The sequence below is a fragment of the Phoxinus phoxinus genome, assembly GCF_949152265.1.
Source record: "Phoxinus phoxinus genome assembly, chromosome: 8".
Lineage (NCBI taxonomy): Eukaryota > Metazoa > Chordata > Actinopteri > Cypriniformes > Leuciscidae > Phoxinus > Phoxinus phoxinus.
The window spans coordinates 15,105,944-15,127,417 of record NC_136883.1 but is presented as its reverse complement, the minus strand read 5'-3'; the positions used below and the strand labels follow the sequence as shown (position 1 = coordinate 15,127,417).

The 21,474-nt window shown below is 39.1% G+C and overlaps 1 protein-coding gene across 1 annotated transcript in view; it reads right to left on the bottom strand.

The window, feature by feature from the left end:
• The window catches only part of tcf25 (TCF25 ribosome quality control complex subunit), a 132,587-nt gene that overhangs the window by 45,327 nt on the left and 65,786 nt on the right, over positions 1-21,474 (bottom strand). The window contains exons 7-12 of the mRNA XM_079620022.1: positions 17,262-17,392; positions 17,045-17,144; positions 5,945-6,038; positions 5,686-5,778; positions 3,091-3,196; positions 1,075-1,234 (exon numbers count right to left, since the gene is read on the bottom strand). Of these exons, the coding sequence (XP_079476148.1) occupies positions 1,075-1,234; positions 3,091-3,196; positions 5,686-5,778; positions 5,945-6,038; positions 17,045-17,144; positions 17,262-17,392 (684 nt within the window). The remainder of the gene's footprint in view (positions 1-1,074; positions 1,235-3,090; positions 3,197-5,685; positions 5,779-5,944; positions 6,039-17,044; positions 17,145-17,261; positions 17,393-21,474) is intronic.

Here is a 21,474-nt window from a genome sequence, read left to right as displayed (position 1 = left end):
CCTCTTTCAGAAACGGGCTTGACTTACTCTGCTTTCTCGGGTTTGATATACCTCCCATTCTGAAACGGAAAACCCAGAGTTTCCCTCATTTCAGGGTTAACATACTCAGAGTTTTCACTTAACCTCCTTTCTGAAACAGGCCCCTGGGCTTGTCAGAGTTTTTTTTTATCTAAGACAAAACAATGTTTTCGGAGATGAAAGCATACATGTTATCTTTTGCTTTGGTGTAAATGAATCACTTAACACTAAACTGCCAATAAGGTAAGGCACTAGGATACCACAGACAGTTTCCATTCACTGTATTGCATTAATAAAAAGTAAGTTAATATAAGGATTTTTAATAGAAAGTATTTGCCCAAAATTAAGTTTTAGTTGTGTTTCCGTGCCATGACGTTTAACGCTGAGGTGGACTCTAGCCCACAACCTACTTAAAAACTGGATTAGGAAGGACAAAGCCTCACTAGGATGCAGCCTTCCATTTGAGAAGCACCCATGGTCTTATTTTAGTCTGTGGATCTACTATAGGAGAATGCGCAACGGCCAACTAGGATCTCGTGTGCCTTGATAACCAATCACATTACAACCTTAACATCATTGATTTTTTTTTTTTTTAAGTTGTACAACAGTTGATCACTGTTTGCGAATACCATAGTAACGAATGAGAAGTAAAAACTGAAAAAAACTGAATAATATCTGTCAGTGTACAGTAAAGTGTTCAGTTTGATTTGTTTATGAAGTTTGAGTGGCATCTAGTGGTGAAAATGTGTATGGCACTACTCAATAAAACGTAACAGGAAGTATGTAAAGCAGTAGAAGAAGAGACCTGATCTGTGTTTTGGATGCACATCATTGTTTGCTGTCTAATCCTTGGAGTAGATATGACCATAAAATATAAACATTATATTGAAAACAACTGTACTAGTCTCTTGTCTTGTGTTAGTTTAATTAAAAGCTGGTCATTATTGAGATGTTTAGAGATCAATGTTTTATTCTGAAAGCTAGCACAATCTAACGACTAATATATATATAATTTAAATAAATGTGTGAAATATGTCAAAATGATCTGAAACTCACCCCCAGGAAACATGATTAGAGCATTTTGCAGGAGCACATTGGATTTCTGCTTTAGTTGTTGGTTCTCCACAGGTGAAATGTCTTCCTGTTGGCTCAGGTGATAGTAGGAAAGAGCAACAGAAAAGGAAAAGTTTGGCAGCTGGGACAGATTTCGATGGACCTGAAACCGCAGAAGTACAGAGAAAGTCAATGTAAAAATTACCATAGTGGGAAGAATGTATTATTTAGGAACAACTATTATGAGGACAACTATTCACCAAAAATGAATTTTTGTGGTGTGACAAAGATATTTCAGTAACTGGTCAGAGATTAAAAAGTACAAATAAGTGCAGTGGATTTAAAGTTCTACACACCCTTGTTAAAAAGCAGCTTTTTGAGATGTAAAAATTAATCCAAGATCATTAATGTCACTATTGTCATTAATTAATGATCTTTTTCTGATAAAAAATAAGAATAAAAAAGACTTAAAATAACCTGGTTACACAAGAGTGCACACCCCTCAACTAATACTTGGCAGTCATTCTTTCTAAATATGAGTCTATCAACTTGGCACATCTTGATTTGTCCATTTTTTCCCCCACTTTTCATTACAAAACAGGTCCAGATTTAATATATTGTGGAGGGACCTCATGTGTACAGCCCTCTTCAAGTCATTCCAATCATTCATTTAAAAACGTGGTAAACAGAAGCCTTTGTAATTAGAAACCAGAGCACACACACAAATACTGTATATACCCGAATATAAGACGACCCTGAATATAAGACGACCCCCCCTCGCTCCCATCAAAGGTATTTGATATGCAGAATTTCTTAAATCCATGAATGATGCTCTCTTTTCCTGGGCACATACAATAATGCCAGCTGGCATCGTCTCCTTTGGCATAGTCTTGCGTTTCAAAATCACATATGGGGGGAGTTTGGTCCCGTCAGCGAGACACGCCAACATTACAGTGATTAGTTTTTTTTAATTTCCAGTAGATCGCACAATAACTGATTTGTCCCTTTCTTGGCAACAGTGACAGATGTTGGCATGTAAAAAAACACTGGTGTTTGGTCAGCATTCCCTATCTGATCCGGGGGGTATGAGTGAGTTTTCCTCAGTTTAAGCACATATCACTGAAAAGACAGCAACTTCTCCTCGAAGTCTGAGGGCAAGCGCTGAGCCAGACTTGTTCCACGATGCAGTGTCAGCCCTTTGCGCCGCATCATTCGTGTACACCACCCAGTGCTAGCTTTGTTCAGCTCCTTGTTCAGTATGTTCAGCTCCTTGGCTATCTCCAGAGCCCTCAGCCGAATGATTTCTCTTGTGATTAGCATCACATCCCGACGTTTTTCTATCACATATTCAATAGATTCTATCAAGTTCTGCAAACTTGCCACTTTGAGGTCCACGGAAAGCTTTCCTTTGGCTGTTGGTATTTTTTAGTCATTCTTTTTGTGCTCGCCACCTCCGAACGTTGCATTCTGTGACTCCAAATGTTTTGGCAGCTTTGCAATTATTAGATGATTCTGCCTCATTCACGACCATAAGTTTAAAGTTGGTGTCATAACTTTTTCGAACGTGTTGGTTTATTTGACCAACTTTTGAAGACTTTTTCTCAAGATGATCTCTTGACTTCTCCATGGCGGCACTTTACTGTTTAATTCATAACACTGTCACTAATTACGTAGCCTATCGTGTTGGCGCCCTCTACTGTTTCCCCCTGCTTTCTCCCTTTCCCCCCGTGATTTTGTCTATATCGCGAATATAAGACGACCCCCCATTTTTCAGCCTATTTTTAGGACACAAAGCTCGTCTTATATTCGGGTGTATACGGTACGCAAAGGAGCGAAAAAAGCAGTCATCTTTGAGCAAGTCCTGAATTAAGTTAGTATTACTGGTACTGTAAAAAGCACCCCCACCCCTCAAACTATATTTTCAACTCATCAAATCTACAAATGACCTATTCTGCATTCAAAACTAGTTTGCATCCCTGACTTGATGAAAAACGTATCGACTTGACTTGAGTACTTTACCTCCCATTCCTCATAGAGACGGATGAGGGTGGTGTACTCGCGACAGCGCAGGCACAGGAAATCAAAGAGCAGCAGCATGCAGAGAGGGTCATTATCTGGATCCAGACTGAAAGCATAATTAACAAATAAAAAATAAAAAAGATCTGTCATTAACACAAAAACATCTGGCTGGCTGAATGTGGCGATACCATGGTACAGCGATGGTGTCAGATGGTATTACCACAGTCTCAGCACCTTTTCAGACATTCTAGTTGGCTGTTTTAATTTTAAAATGTTGGGAAACAGCTGTCATTTTAATACACATATTTATTGAGGCAGTGTGAACTAGCCTTTACATGCTAAGGAACTTGAAAATATCTTGGATTTACTATGGTACACATGTATCATGGTTCAGTATAAGGAGTGTATGAAGAAATATTATGAGATTATAAATAATAGTAGTAGTACACTCTACAACAATATTGATTTTTTTTATGGCTAATGACGAGCAATTGGATGATATAATATATCATCACACCATTCAATTTAAAGATGGTAAAAACACATGCATTAATTACAATTGCTGAAAGTAAATGTATATTTACTTTACAAAATATTTATTATATCAGAAATTAATCATTTGAAAAATGAATATAAACATTTGAAAAAATAAAACTTTGAACATGATAAAAAATACAGGTCCTTCTCAAAAAATTTGCATATTGTGATAAAGTTCATTATTGTCCATAATATAATGATAAAAATTAAACTTTCATATATTTTAGATTCATTGCACACCAACTGAAATATTTCAGGTCTTTTATTGTTTTAATACTGATGATTTTGGCATACAGCTCATGAAAACCCAAAATTCCTATCTAAAAAAATTAGCATATCATGAAAAGGTTCTCTAAACGAGTTATTAACCTAATCATCTGAATCAACTAATTAACTCTAAACACCTGCAAAAGATTCCTGAGGCTTTTAAAAACTCCCAGCCTGTTTCATTACTCAAAACCGCAATCATGGGTAAGACTGCTGACCTGTCTGCAGTCCAGAAGGCCATCATTGACACCCTCAAGCAAGAGGGTAAGACACAGAAAGAAATTTCTGATCGAATAGGCTGTTCCCAGAGTGCTGTATCAAGGCACCTCAGTGGGAAGTCTGTGGGAAGGAAAAAAGTGTGGCAAAAAATGCTGCACAACGAGAAGAGGTGACCGGACCCTGAGGAAGATTGTGGAGAAGGACCGATTCCAGACCTTGGGGGACCTGCGGAAGCAGTGGACTGAGTCTGGAGTAATAATAATAATAATAATTCATTACATTTATATAGCGCTTTTCTGGACACTCAAAGCGCTTTACATAGAAGGGGGGAATCTCCTCAACCACCACCAATGTGCAGCATCCACCTGGATGATGCGACGGCAGCCATATTGCGCCAGAACGCCCACCACACACCAGCTTACTGGTGGAGAGGAGACAGTGAAGACAGTAGAAACATCCAGAGCCTCCATGCACAGGCGTGTGCAGGAAATGGGCTACAGTTGCCGCATTCCCCAGGTCAAGCCACTTTTGAACCAGAAACAGTGGCAGAAGCGCCTGACCTGGGCTACAGAGAAGCAGCACTGGACTGTTGCTCAGTGGTCCAAAGTACTTTTTTCCGGATGAAAGCAAATTTTGCATGTCATTCGGAAATCAAGGTGCCAGAGTCTGGAGGAAGACTGGGGAGAAGGAAATGCCAAAATGCCTTAAGTCCAGTGTCAAGTACCCACAGTCAGTGATGGTCTGGGGTGCCATGTCAGCTGCTGGTGTTGGTCCACTGTGTTTTATCAAGGGCAGGGTCAATGCAGCTAGCTATCAGGAGGTTTTGGAGCACTTCATGCTTCCATCTGCTGAAAAGCTTTATGGAGATGAAGATTTAATTTTTCAGCACGACCTGGCACCTGCTCACAGTGCCAAAACCACTGGTAAATGGTTTACTGACCATGGTATTACTGTGCTCAATTGGCCAGCCAACTCTCCTGACCTGAACCCCATAGAGAATCTGTGGGATATTATGAAGAGAAAGTTGAGACGCAAGACCCAACACTCTGGATGAGCTTAAGGCCGCTATCGAAGCATCCTGGGCCTCCATAACACCTCAGCAGTGCCACAGGCTGTTTGCCTCTATGCCACGCCACATTGAACCAGTCATTTCTGCAAAAGGATTCCCGACCAAGTATTGAGTGCATAACTGAACATAATTATTTGAAGGTTGACTTTTTTTGTATGAAAAACACTTTTCTTTTATTAGTCGGATGAAATATGCAATTTTTTTTGATTTTTGGTTCTTCTTTACTTTTTTGCCAAAATCATCAATATTAAAACAATGAAAGGCTTGAACTACTTCAGTTGTGTGTAATGAATCTAAAATATATGAAAGTCTAATGTTTATCAGTACATTACAGAAAATAATGAACTTGATCACAATATGCTAAATTTTTGAGAAGGACCTGTATATCTGTAAAATAAACAGATTTATACTTTACTTGGCAACAGATGTATTGTGTTAGGACTAATGGATTTTGTATTATGAATGTGATAAGTTAACCATATTATTCTAATGTGGTCTGATACCTCAGAATCAGTTTGCAGTACTCTAGGGCTGTGCGGGGACAACCTCTCTTCTCCAGAAATATTACATGCTTGAACAGCACCAAATAAAAAGCCCTGCGGATACAGAAAAGAGTGAGAGATTTAGTCAAATGTTATGCTTTCTCTTCATGGTGCTCTAAGGTTCTTTAAAGAAAACCATGACAAGCATCCAAAAAACAATGATAAATGGTAATACCATTCAATCTTCAGTTAAATTTTTTCACACAGCCTTTGGTCTCACCTGTTCTCTGGTCTGCGATAGTCCAGTCGACACATGCCAGACGTCAGGCTGAACACAGGGTGGAATGAACACTCAAAACTATATAAAGCCCTTTCTGCAGAGATGAACAAAACAATGCTGTATATATCTGTCCATTTTAAAAACATTAGCATACATCTCTCGCTTATGTCAGAAATCATTTCAACATCAATTTATAGCAATAAAATATTTATTATAGCATGAAAAACAGTGTATTTTCAGTGTTTTAGAGCAGCTCGGTTCATAGTAAAGCCGGTTTCATATAAAGTCTATTTCTGCAAGTGCAGTGAGTTTGAGTCGCTTATGATGTCCATCTTTCCAACCTTGTAATGAGAATCATTTATAAAAGACCTTAGCCAGGGTAGCGCCATATAACAATTTTGACAAGAATGAAAACGAGGCTGTGAGGGGCAGAAGTACAGCACATTAAAGTGGATTGTACTATTTTGTAAATAAAAGCCTAAATTCAATCTGTTCATCATATAAAGCGATCGTGTCCCTTCTGAAATTTTGGACTAAACCACTCAATTCATATGGATTCGTTTTACGATCTCTTTATGAACTTTTTAATGCATCAAAGTGGTAGTCGCGTAGCCGTCAATGGAGAAACAGAAAGCTCTCAGATTTCAACAAAAGTTAGGGGCCTGTAGGCCCTATGCACAGCTGCACTACTTCCTGAACTTTAAGCAGGCTCCTTTGTTTCCTGTCTGCCAGGATTGGCCAAACTGATTAATCCAGGTGTGTCTGACCAACAACAATAATCAGACACACCTGGATTAATCAGTTTGGCCAATCCTGGCAGACAGGAAACAAAGGAGCCTGCATAAGTTCAGGAAGTAGTGCAGCTGTGCATAGGGCCTATTGCCCTTGTGTTATGTTTAAATAGGTTCACTCTATGCTGCATAGCCGACGCTATGGGAATACCTTCGATTTGACGAATGTCTGAAGCCCTTATACCATCAAGCCATTTATTGCGGCCTATCTGATTGTTGTCTCTGTGTTTGCATATGTTGCGCTCTAGGCTTGTTTCCTTTCTGAGGAAAGGTGTTCGTTCAACCCCCGCTGTCCCAGTTCTGCGGTGGCGAGCTGGACACTTGGGGTGACTGCGATGAGCCTGAGTGTATGGAGAGTGAGCGAACGGAATTTCCACATGCGTTCAACAAACAAGTGCTTCGTGAATCTGGCGGTTTATTCAAATCAGATTCCAGCTCTGGAGGCTCGCAATAGGGCTGCAAGATTTTGAGAAAAAACCTAATTGCGGTTTTTCTGACAAATATTGCGATTGCGGTGCGATTTTCGATTTTTGGGTTCGATACTTTTAAGTGCATAAAAGTTAAAACCTAAAATTATGAATAAAATGTGTTGTTACTTCGACACAGAGGGTTAAATAAACTACATACATAGTGATTGAGGTAATGAGATTGTTTGATGCTTCGTGATTATTAAATACCTGAACCTAAATACCAAAGAAGAAGACATAATGGAAATTAACTTAAACACTTGGTCATTTGTTTTTAAATTCTTTAACACTGAATAATAGAAAATGAATTCTTATTAGATTTAGATTTACAATTAGAAAAACAAAATAATTCTGTAGTCCACTGCCATTTACTGAACATGAAACTGTTATATTGCACACATTTTAAAATAAGAGTAATAATATAATAAAATAAAATAAGTAATAAAATAATAGAATTACGGTGAAAAAACGAGACAACACAGACTCGTATCAACAAAAATACTAGGCCATCTTGGTTAATGTTTCAGAAAAGTTAAAATGAGAAGAGTTAGTGTTTCCTTTAGGATTTTTTTAGCAGTGGGGAAAGGTTTAGCCAAACAACAAACACCCTGATGCTGAGCGTAGCCTATGGTTGCTAAATGGTACCCCTGGAGCCTGTTCCTTAAGTCTGTTTACACCTATAAAATAATTTTAAAAAATGAGTGATGTGAGGGATTATTGATTGTCAAACAATATTTTGGGTGCCCGCAGCCCGCTCGCAGTGTGAAGCGCGTGTCTGCGCTATTCTCTGACATACCCGCTCGCGGTGTGAAGCGCGTGTCCGCGCTATTCTCCGACTCCGACATGCCCGCTCGCGGTGTGTTTTTACGCTTGTCCGCGCTATTCTCCGACATGCCCGCTCGCGGTGTTCTTTATCAATCAACCAAAGCCGGTCGCGGGGGCGCCGCCCTCGCCATCTTTCCATTCACTTCACTTTTGCTATTTAACCAGAGCGAATGAGACGAGTGCGTCACGTGTGGTGTTTGTCAACGCGCCTTTGGAGAGAAGTGAAAGTGACCGCTCGGCTAGTATCGATACTTCGGGAAATTAGTATTGGTACCGTTCAGATATTTCAGTATTTTTGACAACACTAGTGTTAGCTGCTTTGCTGCTGACAAAGCCGGAGCACTGCATACAACCTTGTTTCCATTGCCATTTCTAATTGGCCAGCAAGCCAGGAACGCGAGATTCGACCATTTTGATTGGCTTATAGGTTTGTCACTCAAATGTCAGAGGCGGGGGAAAAACCTCAGACTCCTGAGGTTAGGTTATTGCAGGAGTTAAAACCTCAATATGGATGCGATAAAGGTTAATCGTGCAGCCCTAGCTCGCAAATCTATTTCTTCTGCGGAACAGATGATGCATCCTCCACAGTGGCCTTGGACTCTGAGGAGCTCGTAGGCGATATGTATGGTGCTCTGAGTGGACACAAGAGACTCACTTCTCCATCCTGTAACGGGATATTGGATGTGGTGACATGCGCTGTAGATAAGTTTGGAGTTTAAATGGGCGAGCTGATGGATATTCCCCTTTCCTGTCATTTCCGCCCTGCACGAATTCCTTAAGACTTCCAAATTGTACTGGAAGGTCTAGCAGGCCATCCATTTGAGCCATAGGAGTGGGTGTCAGAAAAGCTTCTGACCCTTAAGACAGTCCTTTTGATGTTTCTATCCTCTCTTAGGGGACTTGCAGGCTCTTTCAATCAGCCCTTCATATATGGACTTTCCCCCGGTGCTGGTTAAAGTCTTGCTGCGACCTAGGCCAGGGTATATTTCTAAGGTCGCGGTGACCCCATTTCGCCCATTTCTTTTTCCCCTCCTGACTCGGAGAGTGGGAGTGATGTGCGATCTCTTAGGCTCTACCCTGTGAGGACATTGAAGATCTACGTCAACCGCTCAGCCCAGTAGCGTAGATCTGACCAACTGTTTGTGTGTTTGAGTGGTACAAATAGAGGAGCTGCTCTCACTAAACAGAGAATGTCTCATTGGGTGACCGAGGCTCTCTGTGGCCTATGAGGAGCGTGTGCTCATTCCACCAGAGGAATGGCTTCTTCTCAGGCTCTTTTCAGGGACTCTTCTTTGGAATATATACATGTGTTGCGGCAGGATGGTCCTCTCTGCATACCTTTATCAGGTTTTATGGTCTGGAGGTGGGGATGACTCCTGACTCCCAGGTTTTATCTGGTTGAGTGGATTCTTTTCTCGGCCTTCCAGTTCTCAGGTAGGAGAAGGCATTATGGTATATCGTTCCCATATTGAAAGAGAAAGTCTCGGTTACGTATGTAACCTTGGTTCCAGGAATAGGGAATGAGATGCTGCATTGTCGACCTTTCCCTTACCTTGCTATTTGATCTTCCTCTGTAATAGAAATCTGATGAAATAGCTCTTATGAAGCATACTATTAACGTAAGCGTTACTGGTCAATGAATGGCTTCAGACATCTTTCTTCCCTCTTTTTTGTACCAAATGGTGCATTAGCTAAGTAATGGTACATCTCGAAAAATAAAAGGACTGCTTTGTGTAGTGTCTGGACCAATCAGACCCGCACTAATTATTCATTCTATTTAATGAATAATCCAGTAAACTCACTCTCCCAACAAAAGTCTATGAAACTTCCCCCAACAATAACATCACAAATGAAGCTAACACTGGCAGAACCCGGTGTCCTGTTACAGGACACATTAAGACTGATAAGTTTTACGACCCCAAAAGGAATTTCCAGAGAGTTGCGACTCTCACTTAATTCTTACAGAGAAGGAGAAATAAACCCTGTTAATCCTATATATTCTATATATATATATATATATATATAACCACTTGAGAAATGTATAAACATGTATCTAATTTTCCCATCTCATGATTTTCCTTTCATGTGGTTTGGCCTGTTTTCTTGTAAACTCTAATGGGTTAATGTTTCAGACTTTGCATACTATGGGTAACCAAAATCATATGTGTGGCATCTTTGGTCTCTATAAACTCCAATCTTCGTCTTCCATTTGTTAATTTACATTACATTTTGCTAACTTTGTGACGCATTAGTATTATAAAGAATCTTGAAGATTATTTTCGGACGTAAAAATTTCCCTCCAAAGGGAAAACGTCTTATTAGCTCTGTAGCCAAATTATAACAAGTAATGATTGATTATTAATATTTCAGAGCTAATTTGCTACATTTGCCTGCATTTTATCTAACTTTATGTCTCAACTAAATTGGACACCATTCACAAGAATAAAGGACTAATCTCTATGGGGTTAGAATTGTTGCATTATTCCAAATAAATAGAGATTGAGATTCACAAATAAATAGATTAAGATCCAGCAATAAATGTAAACAGTTTCACAAAAATGTATAAAATCCACAAATAAAATTAAATGAGATTTGCAAAATAAAAATAAAAATATATATATACACAAATGTGTTTGTCACAAACACATCACTGCCTGGCATTCATTTGTGAGTTGTTTCCTGTGCATTTGTGAATCACGCATTCATGGATTTTGAAACATTTCTAGAGACAAGACGTGCAGACAAAGCCACAAATAAGTGGACTCCACCCAAAAAAATATATTTCTGTATGTGAGCATTACGCAGTAATGAACATATTTCATGAAATTGTGAAGCGTGTATTAAATTTCCTTATGTCTTTTATTGACCAACGTTCACTTAAAACTCTTGGAGAACTTGGAAACAATGACAGTTAAAGAGCTGCAGGAAAGCACAAATTCTCTGGTTTTTATTAGGAATTCATTTATAAATTCTATTTTTATATTATATTGTATTATATATTGACTTTCGTGATGCACCGATGTGAATATTGTGGCCGATACCGATAACCTATATTAATATTGCTGTTATGGCCGATACCGATATTTACCGATGTCGATATCTCTGTATAGAAAACACATTTTTATGATAATCAAATAAAGAGCTATTTTCCAAAACACTTTTTTTTTTACTTTTGTAATTAGGGGCCAAGCACTGAAGGTGCGGGCACCTATTGTATCTGTTCCCGTTCTTATTCTTCTTTTTCTTTTTCTTTTTCTTCTTCCGACTGGGCGTCTATGGCAGCCTATAGAACCGTTTGCGGGAAACTTATGAAAATTGGCACAGTGATAGAGGACAGCCTGAACTATCACCATAGCAAATTTGGAGTCTCCAACTCATTCCCTCTAGCGCCACCAGCTGTCCAAAGTTTCACTCATGTTTATGCTAATAACTTTTGAACCACAAGGGCTAGAAACAAAATTATTTTTTCCTCTGATTCCTGAGCTCATGACGATTCGACTACACCCTATGACGTCATTTTCCGTCATAAAAGTTTTCCCGCCATTTTGAATTTTCCGAAAAACCTACTTTTTCGAACTCCTCCTAGGCCGTTGCTCCGAATTTCACGAAAAATGAACCAGATCATCTCCAGACCTGGACAACCAAAAGTTATGGAATTCAAGTTGATTCGAATTACCGTTCTCGAATACCGCGCAAATAAATTTTACGTAGTGCTTGCGAAAACAGACGTAAGGCCGTATCTCCACAACGCTTTATCGGATTCAGACCAAATTTGGTACATGTCATCACAAGCATGATCTGAGGCTACATGCTGCGTTTCGGCGCAGCGCCACCTACTGGTCTGGAGATATGAAGAATTTATGTTTTTGCTTATAACTTCTGAACGGTTTGTCCAAAAATCACAAAAGTGGTCTCGTTAGATTCAGGGCGTCGTGCTGAGTTGACTGATATTCAATTTTCCCATATCGGCCATTTTGGCTGTCGGCCATTTTTAATTATGTGCTAAAATGCTGTATTTTATGAACACATGAACGTATCGTTACGAAACTCAGTATGGGTCATCAGTACAACGCCCTAAAGGTACTCAAAAGATTATGAGACAGCGCCACCTTTTGGTCAAAAGTTATAATGAAATTTCCAAAAATGCTAATAACTTTTGAATAAATTTGCCTATTGTAATGACACTGATCTCAATAGATTCCTTGGGTTATGCTGAAAACATAGATACCAATTTTGCCATAGTCAGCCAAACTTCCTGTCCGCCATCTTTATTTTCTTTTAAAACCTACTTTTTCGAACTCCTCCTAGACCGAACGTCCGATTTTCACCGAAATCGGATCGTGTCATCTCCAGACCGTGCCGAGTAAAAGTTATGGATTTCGTGTCGATAGACGAAACCGTTTTCGTATACCGCAGTGGCAAAGTTGAGGCATGATGCCAAAATGACTATTCAGGCTTTATATCTGCAATGCCTTGACATATTGACACCAAACTTTGTATGTGTCATTGTCACTTCACTCTGACCACATCACATCAGTTTCGTAACTGCGCCACCTATTGGTCGAAAGTGATAATCATATTTTTAGTTATTGTATGTGATTTTTCAACCATTTTGCCAAAATTCATCTTCAAATGTCTTTAATTGCTCCTTGCTGCAGTTTGTCTCACACTTTCAGCCATGTAGGCATAGCTCGTCGTCTGCTTTTGCGCTTGGCCCCGTAATGGCTGCTTGCAGCTATATTTTATTTTTATTACTGATATTGGGCACCTTTAGCTGTGTGTACCAGACGCGATGAGATAAGATCCAGCGACAAATAATTTGTCTGTCCACTCTAGCCGCGACGCGACATGCGTACAAATCAATCAAAACCCAGAGCCAATCAGAACAGCGTGTGGGCAGGCTCTCGCGGAGAGTAATCTTGACGGCAATCGCAAGAAAATGGATAAGTAGCTACATAATCAAATTCACAAATATTACACCATTTAAACAGTATTCAAATACATAGGCTACTGAGTTACTTAAACAATCTTTGTCAAATAATACATTTGTTTCTTCAGTTTGAACGTTCTTGTTTACTTCCATTTGTTTAATTTCAAGATCTGAGGTGAATTATCCATTGTTGCTTTTACAGCTACAAAGCTGGGAGCACTAAATGATATTCAAAGTCACATTACACGCTTTTAACATTAAATAAAGCACATAAACAGTGCCTGAGATTATCATTGCCACACGTTGTGTTTGTTGTTCCAGCGCGACGTCGCGGAAAAATCATAGACAGTATATAAACAGAAACAGTTTCTAAAATAGAATCGTCGCGTGTCGTCGTCGCGGCTGGTTAGGACATAAACTCTGATTAACATGGAAAAGATACCTTTTATCGCGTGTCGCGGCGTCGCGTGTAGTTAGGACACGGTGTAATGACTAGTTCGCGCACCCACAATGAAGTGCGCGCCCCTACACACAAACACGGGTTCAAACCTCGTCCCGTCCAGCACGGGTGATATAACTAATGTTGATCGTGTGCCCACTATAAAGTACGCACCACTACACATAAAAACGGTTCCCACAGAACCAGTTATTCCCCTCGCTCTGACGAGAGACGTGATAAAGGGTGCACCCTCTGTAAAGCGCGCGCCCCTACATACGAACGCTGTTCACAGCTGAAATGCGCCCGTGTAAAAACAAACATCCCCGCCCCCACATGCACGTCAAATACACAGGAATGATAATCGGCCTGTTCACATCGGCCCTATTTTGACATCGGAACGATACCGATGTGTAAAACAATGACCATATCGGCCGATATTATATCGGCGGCCGATATATCGTGCACCACTAATTGACTTAAATCAAGGATGCAAACTAGGGTTGCGTGGTAGGGTATAATGATACTTGAAAAATGTCACACTGTACAAAATCATGATTGTCTAACCCAAACAGATGCGAAACTGGCAAATGTGACAGGAACAAGATGGATCACACAGATACAGTAGGGGAAATAATTATTTGATTAATTATTAACGGATAGAGACAGAATATCAACTAAAAAAATCCAGAAAAACACCCATGTACCCATGGAACACAGATTAGTCCTGTCACTAGGGGTGGGCGATATGGCAAAAATATCATATCACGATTTTTTTCAGGAAAATCACGATTCACGATTTTATCACGATTCCTTTTCATGTTGGTTTTACTATTTTGCAAGTGACTGAGCATCACATCCAAACTAATGTCCCTATTTTAAAAACAAAGCCTTAGGTAACAAAATATAAAATAAAAAAGAATGGCAGACATATAGGCCAAAGTGGCGAAGATAAAAAGTCTTTGTCTTTGTTATTAAAAATTAAGAACAAAGATACACATACACAACTTAATATACAAATTAAATAAACAGTGCTTTATTTTTTCAGCTACAGGTGTATTTAACAGCATTGAAGAAAGTAATTAAATGAACAAATATGAAAACAAAACACAACATCGACTTCACTGTATAAATTTTACATTGATTCTTATTAAAGCTGCTATTAAAGTTCTCAGTCAAGAGTGAGTGAGATGCTCTTTGTATTTTGTTGTTTTATTAACAGGGATAGTTCTCCCAAAATTTTTAATTCTCTCAAGCCGCTTTAAACCCGAATAAGTCTCCCTCTTCTGTTGAAAATAAAAGTTATTTGGAGGAATGTGGGTAAACAAACAGTTGATGTACCCCAGAGACTTCCATAATAGTTTTTTCCTACTATGGTAATCAATGGGGACCAGCAACCGCCCGGTTAGCCACACTCCTCAAAATATCTTCTTTTGTGTTCAGCACAAGAAATAAATTAATACAGGTTTGGAACAACATTAGAGAGTGAGTAAATAATGACAGAATTTTTATTTTTGGGTAACTGTCCCTTTAAGGACAAGCGGCAGCATGTTTACTATTAGGGCTACTGTCTCTTTAAGATCTGCGCGCAACGAGTCTACACGCATTTGATTGACAAGCAGATTTTTTCTTCATTTTTTCTATTGTTCTTTCACTTTAGACATAACCAACTTTGTGTATGTAAACCTTGTGTGTATTTGACAGTATTAGCGCAATAAGACTCGAGAGATAACTTAGTTCAGTAACGGGCGCTGCCTGTTAGACAGGGTTTTAGTGCATGCGCGCGTCGGGTGCGTTCAGAAGAGCGCCCGTTAGAACAGCGCATCAGCAGCGAATGACATGTTTAACCGGCAAGGCTTTAAAGCACATGCAAATAATTAATTTTTATGAACTACAGTGTCCCGTTCCTCTGCATTTCATGTGGATATACGTCGCGCTGTACAGTATGTTGAGACGGAGGCGCCAGAAATGCAAACTGATAAAATGCACGATCCTACGATATTTCTTCAAAAGCAGATCGTGGAGACATTTTAATCGTCCACGATCAAAAATCGTAATATCGCACACCCCTACCTGTCACTTTAAGAAAGAACTCCTAATGTCAGTGGACACTTGTCCACAGAATCTGTATCGTCCATTCCATTCCACCATGGTCAATGGTGATACAATGGAAATACAAAATGAAAAAAAATGAAAAAAATCAATCAACCTCGGTCTGTGGCTCCATGGAAGATCTCGCCTCATGGGGTAAGGGGATGATCATGAGAAAGGTGAGGGATCAGCCCAGAACGCTACACGGGAGGAGCTTGTTAATGATCTTCAAGGCAGTTGGGACCAGTGTCACCAAGCAAACCATTGGTAACACACTATGCCGGAATGGATTGAAATCCTGCAGCACCCACAAGGTCCCCCTGCTCAAGAAAGGCATATGTAGAAGCCCATCTGAAGTTTTCCAATAAACATCTAATGATTCAAAGAAGGCTTACAGGACGGTTACATGACACCTTCACTGTATTGAGGGGCCGATGGACTTAGGACGCAAAATTCGGTCGCAGTTTGTGTTTCATAGTTGCACTGTTATCATATGTGTGGAGCGTCTCGGTTTCTCAAACTCCATCTCTGCATGCTTTGAGTTTGTGTTGCTTATAACGTTCTTCTGGGAATGCAGTGTGCGCCATTTCACAAGATAACATCTCATTTGTAAATCTACGCCAGCACAGGAGAATACATTTGTTTCTAAATATGCAAATTGTTCATTGCGGTTTCAAAATAAAAGTAAACACTCGCTCTGAGTTTGCGGCTGTAACATTTCTATCGAAAAGAAGTGACCAAATATTAAAGTATTAAAAATACTTTAAGTAAAGTGGACATTTGAATTAAATGTTGTTTGGCTAAACAAGGATTTGATCATTTCATAGTGCAACAACAACTATCAGGTCAAGTCATCTTCATTTATATAGCGCTTTTAACAGTGTAGATTGTTTCAAAGCAGCTTTACAGTAATAAACGGATAATTTAAGGTAACAGAGATTGTTTTGGCTTTATAGCGGTTCATGAATAAAGATATTTTCCAGCTAAAGTTAGTTTTGATTGATTCACTTCCATCGAAATGATCATTTGTTATTAAATTATGGGCCACTAAGACGACACAGTTCTCTCTACACAGACTTTAAACGTGAACCTGTGAGAAACGCTGATGGCACTCACGTGCACATCAAGAATTAATTCTATGTGCTTTTGAATATGTGCGCAGGTTTGTAATTCCCTACACACCAAGCCTAAAACTACTTGTCTTGCCTATAAATTCACCAGGCAGTTGGCACCTCTGCAGGCATTGTTATAGTAATGTACATAAGTAATGTTTATATTAGTTTATATCATTTATTTTACATGGTGTATTTTAAGTGTTGTTCAATAAAACCCATTTGATTACTTACTTTGATACTTTATTTGAACCAATTATAATGGCTTGTTATTATATATTTGTATTTTAAGTCATTTTAAAGGCTGTTGTTAACTTGGATCTATTTTTGTTTAACCACAATTTTATTATCCGATTAATCTATGGAATAATCTGTAGAATACTCGTTTACTAAAATAATTTATAGCTACAGCCCTACTCAAATTCAATACATCAGTGAATTTTCTTACCGATGAGATCTCTGGCTGTCTCTTGATCTTCTTGTATGCGACATACATCTGACAGCTGCAGGAGTGAATCAATATGATATGGGTTGAGTTGCAGGAGAACCTGAAGGAAAATAAAGAGAGAAACGGAGCGTCACATAAATAATGTAACACATCTGTCACTTATGTGTGCATTTAAAAAAATCAGTCCACAGAAAACAGCATATTAGAATAAAATTACCACAATGTTGTTGGGGTCCATTGACTCGACCGCATCAAAAAACTTGAACTGGACTTGCTGATAGTCACGATTATGTTCAAAGGTGAAGTGCTGAATGGCATCTTTAGACTCCAATAGACTCATGGAGATACCTAAGAGACACAACTAGTCAGCTATATTTCACACAAATTATGTTAACAGTACCAAAAGTTCCCTCAAACACCCACTGCAATTCACTGCTCACAACAAAATACACAAATATAATATAAATTGTTTTGTAAACTTAGAACCACACAGGTCATTAATATCTGTAATTAAATAAGGACTGCACAATAATAACAAATCATGACAAAAATCTGATTATTTCAAGATCAAAGACAGCGATAGGAGAGCGAGCTACTGTATGTCAGTATTGAGAGAATTTAACGTTCAGATATACTAGAAGATATTGTTGTGCTCCGAATAACTGAATTCAGTCCAGACTAGAGAACGTCTAGCAAAAATTTATTTTATTTTATAATTTGCAAAGTGCAAGAGAAATTAATGCTAGACAAGCACTAGCAGACATTTTAACACATTTCTTTCTTCAGTGCTCACATTAAAACAAATATTCACCCTTTTCTTTGTAATTACCAATTAGGAATAATCAACTGGATTAAATTAACAGGCGGTTAACGTTTATGGCACAGAACATTACAAATGTGCAACTGCAGCAAATAATATAGATATTACAAATACTGAAAACAATGCAAAGAAACACCTTATGTTAAAAAAATTGTAAATAAACAATTAAAAGAAAATAATATTAATAATAATAATAATAATGAATATATATATTATTATTTTTTTAAAGGGACCTCCTTTCCTAGGCGGAGGGATTAATCTGGCATCCCCAACCTGTGACCACTCGATGGGAGCATTCACATCTCTCCCGGGAGGCCCATGAACAATCTTTTCTAGCAGACGACTTGAAATGCCCTATTCTACAACCTAGATCTCCCTGCTCTTCAAGCACAGATTTTGTCTGCTCCCCACTCTCTGGAGTTTTTCCTAATGATGTCATGCCCCACGGGCTCCAGTTCCGGAGCCTGTATTATCGGACATATGTGACCAATCACGGAAAGTAGGGACACAAGTCGGCAGCTTGTGATTCCGATTCTGAAAGTGTAGTCTCCAAGCTTTCCAACGATGTGTAACACATGGAAATCTGATAATATTTGGAGAAGTTGTGGCCATTTGAAGGTAGGCACTCAAAGCTCAAAGTGGAGAAACGGCCTCTATAGATTGTGCAGTTCTCACCTCTCTCTGCTGCTGGGAGTGACAATAGAGTTCATTTACATCTAATTTAGATAAGCCATACCCCCTGTAAAGCTGTAAAGCACAGGGGGGAGCAAAAAGGTCAAGAAAATCTGCCATCAAAGAAAAGAAAAAAAGTTTGCAAACAGGTAATATATAAATAAATGTCTCTTAGCATCTACCGATAAAACTGTATAGACAACTCTTTTGATATCAGATAGAGCCGACTAGAGCGCTGCATAATAAGCCACGCTGGAGGGCTGGGCGATATGGACCAAAATTCATATCCCGATATATTTAGGCTAAATATCGATATACGATATATATCCCGATATTTTTTCCACAAAGTGAGAGCAAATGTTCAGTCAAAGTCAAAGCCAAATATGGACTTCACTGTATAAATTATACATTGATTCTTATTAAAGTTACTATTAAAGTTCTCAGTCAAGAGCAGTGTGTGATTTCCTCTGTGTTTTGTTGTTTTATTAACATTAAAGGGATAGTTCACTTTAAAATTAAAATTCTGTCATCATTTACTCACCCTCAAGTTGTTTCAAACCTGTATTAATTTATTTCTTCTGCTGAACACAAAGAAAGATATTTTGAAGAATGTCAGTAACCAAACAGTAGTCTGTACCCATTGACTTCCATAGTAGGAAAAAAAATACTATGGAAGTCAATGGGTACAGACTACTGTTTGGTTACTGACTGTTAGGATTCTGAGATATTTTGTGTGTATGTATCAATTGTCCTTGTGTGTGTAGGTGTGTCTTGCTCTCTTTCTCTTTGTGTGTTGTCAAGCTTGTTTCAGATGGGCGTTACCTCTGTTAATCTGTGGAAGACTGTGATTGGACCAGCTATGCACCTGACCTGGATATAAGGACCGCCTCTGACACATCATGGTTGCCTTTGAGCCTCGCTGACTTTGTGCTTTATGCCTTTGTGTTTTGCGGTCGTACCGTTTAGTGGTTCTCTTCAGCTTTGTTTGTTTCACCGTTATTTAATTGAGTAAGAGTGTCGTGCCAGAGAGATTATTAATGTTTATTGAAACTGAGTAAGTGTTTGTTGAATGTAATCCTACTTCTGGTTTTCTCTATATCTGACTATTGCCTGATTGACTACGTCTTTGGATACCGATTCTAACTTGTCAACCTACTTTTTAAATGTGTGTAAGCTTTCTTGTAATTGTTACCATATTAAGGGAGGTAGCGGGTTGGACGCCTATTTATTCGTATTTGTTTATTTCTTTTACTTTGTTTATGTGTAAGGGAGTTAGGTAAGTTAAAACTGTATTTTAATTTTTCTTTCTTTTGTTAAAGGTAATTTAGGTTCTAAAAAGAAGATTGTTTTGTTTGTTATTTTGGCCTTGTCTGCCCCTGACGTTAACCCTTTATGGTCAATAAAATTCAAATTATTCGTTATCTCTCTGGTAGTGTGACTCTCTTCCTTTTCCTGTTGCGGCTGACCCCTAGCGGTCGTAACAGAAAATGGGGGCTCGTCTTAAAAATAATTTTATTGCAAAAACCAATTGGAGTTTCGTCACTGCGTGTTAGAGAAAAAGAAGAGAAATAAAAACTCATGAAATTTGCTTTGTATATTGTTGTATGGCTAGTGGTTTTCACTTTGAGGGGGAGGGAATTCGGAATGTCTTTAAAGTTTGCACTAGACAAATTTGCGATTCAGCCTACGTCTGAACAGTTAGATGTTTGTCGTAAAGATGATCTGGTCACGATTGCGGATTTTTATCAAATCACAGTTCCTCGTGGTGCAGTTAAACAGGAGATTAAGGAGGTCATTCATAAACACTTGATGGAGCGTGGAGTTTTGCCAGAGCGGAGTGAGTCGGCGGGTGTTCCATTTAAGTTGCCGGTTTCCACGGGTGAGGGTGAGCAACCCAAGCCTGAGGAACTGGCCAGCATAGATCCTGTCGATTTAGCTTCTCCGCGAGATCCTTTGCTGGCGATCAGATTGAAAGAGTTAGAGGTGGAGCTGAGCAAACAGCGTTATGAGAGTCAGCTGTTGCATGTACGCACCGTTGAGCTTGAAACCAAGCGAGATATCAAGCTCAAGGAGCTGGAGCTCAAAATTAAATCACCTGTTCACCCCTCAGCTGTTGATGCGCCTGGCATGAAAGTGAATGTACCGTCGCTTGCTTCCACTCCGAGTCCTATTCCTGCACCTCGACGCAACCCACAAGTAAGTCAACCTGAATTTGATATTAGTCGTCAAATATCACTAGTCCCACTTTTTCGAGAGACCGAGGTTGACACTTATTTCACCGTGTTTGAGCGAATCGCCGGCACGTTGAAATGGCCGCGGAATGTTTGGCCGCTGTTGTTACAATGTAAACTCGTGGGTAAAGCTCAAGAAGTCTGTTCAGCGTTATCGCTTGAACAGAGCTTGAACTATGAAGTAATGAAAAATGCCGTTTTGCGTGCGTATGAATTAGTCCCCGAAGCGTATCGGCAGAAGTTCCGTAATCATGTGAAAACCCCTAGTCAAACATATGTTGAGTTCGCTAGAGACAAAGCAAGTTTATTTGAGAAGTGGTGCACCGCAAACAAAATAGTCACGTTTGAGCAGCTTAAAGAACTAATACTATTGGAGGAGTTTAAGAATTGTTTACCAGAGAAAATTGTGGTTTACTTAAATGAACAGAAAGTTTCCTCTCTTTCTGCTGCTGCAGTTTTTTCCGATGAGTTCGTACTTACGCACAGAGTAGTGTTTTCACCCACAAAACGTAATTTTCCTGATCGTGTTCGCAGTTTTAAGGATACCACAGTGGTACCTAAGAACGTTTTGAGGGCAGACTCTACTGAAAACCGTGAATGTTTTTACTGTCATGAGGTGTGTTATGGAAATTTTACTTTTTAATGAGTTCTTTTACTTTTATATGGGTACAACTTTTATTAACATTGAAGATTAATTTATACTCATA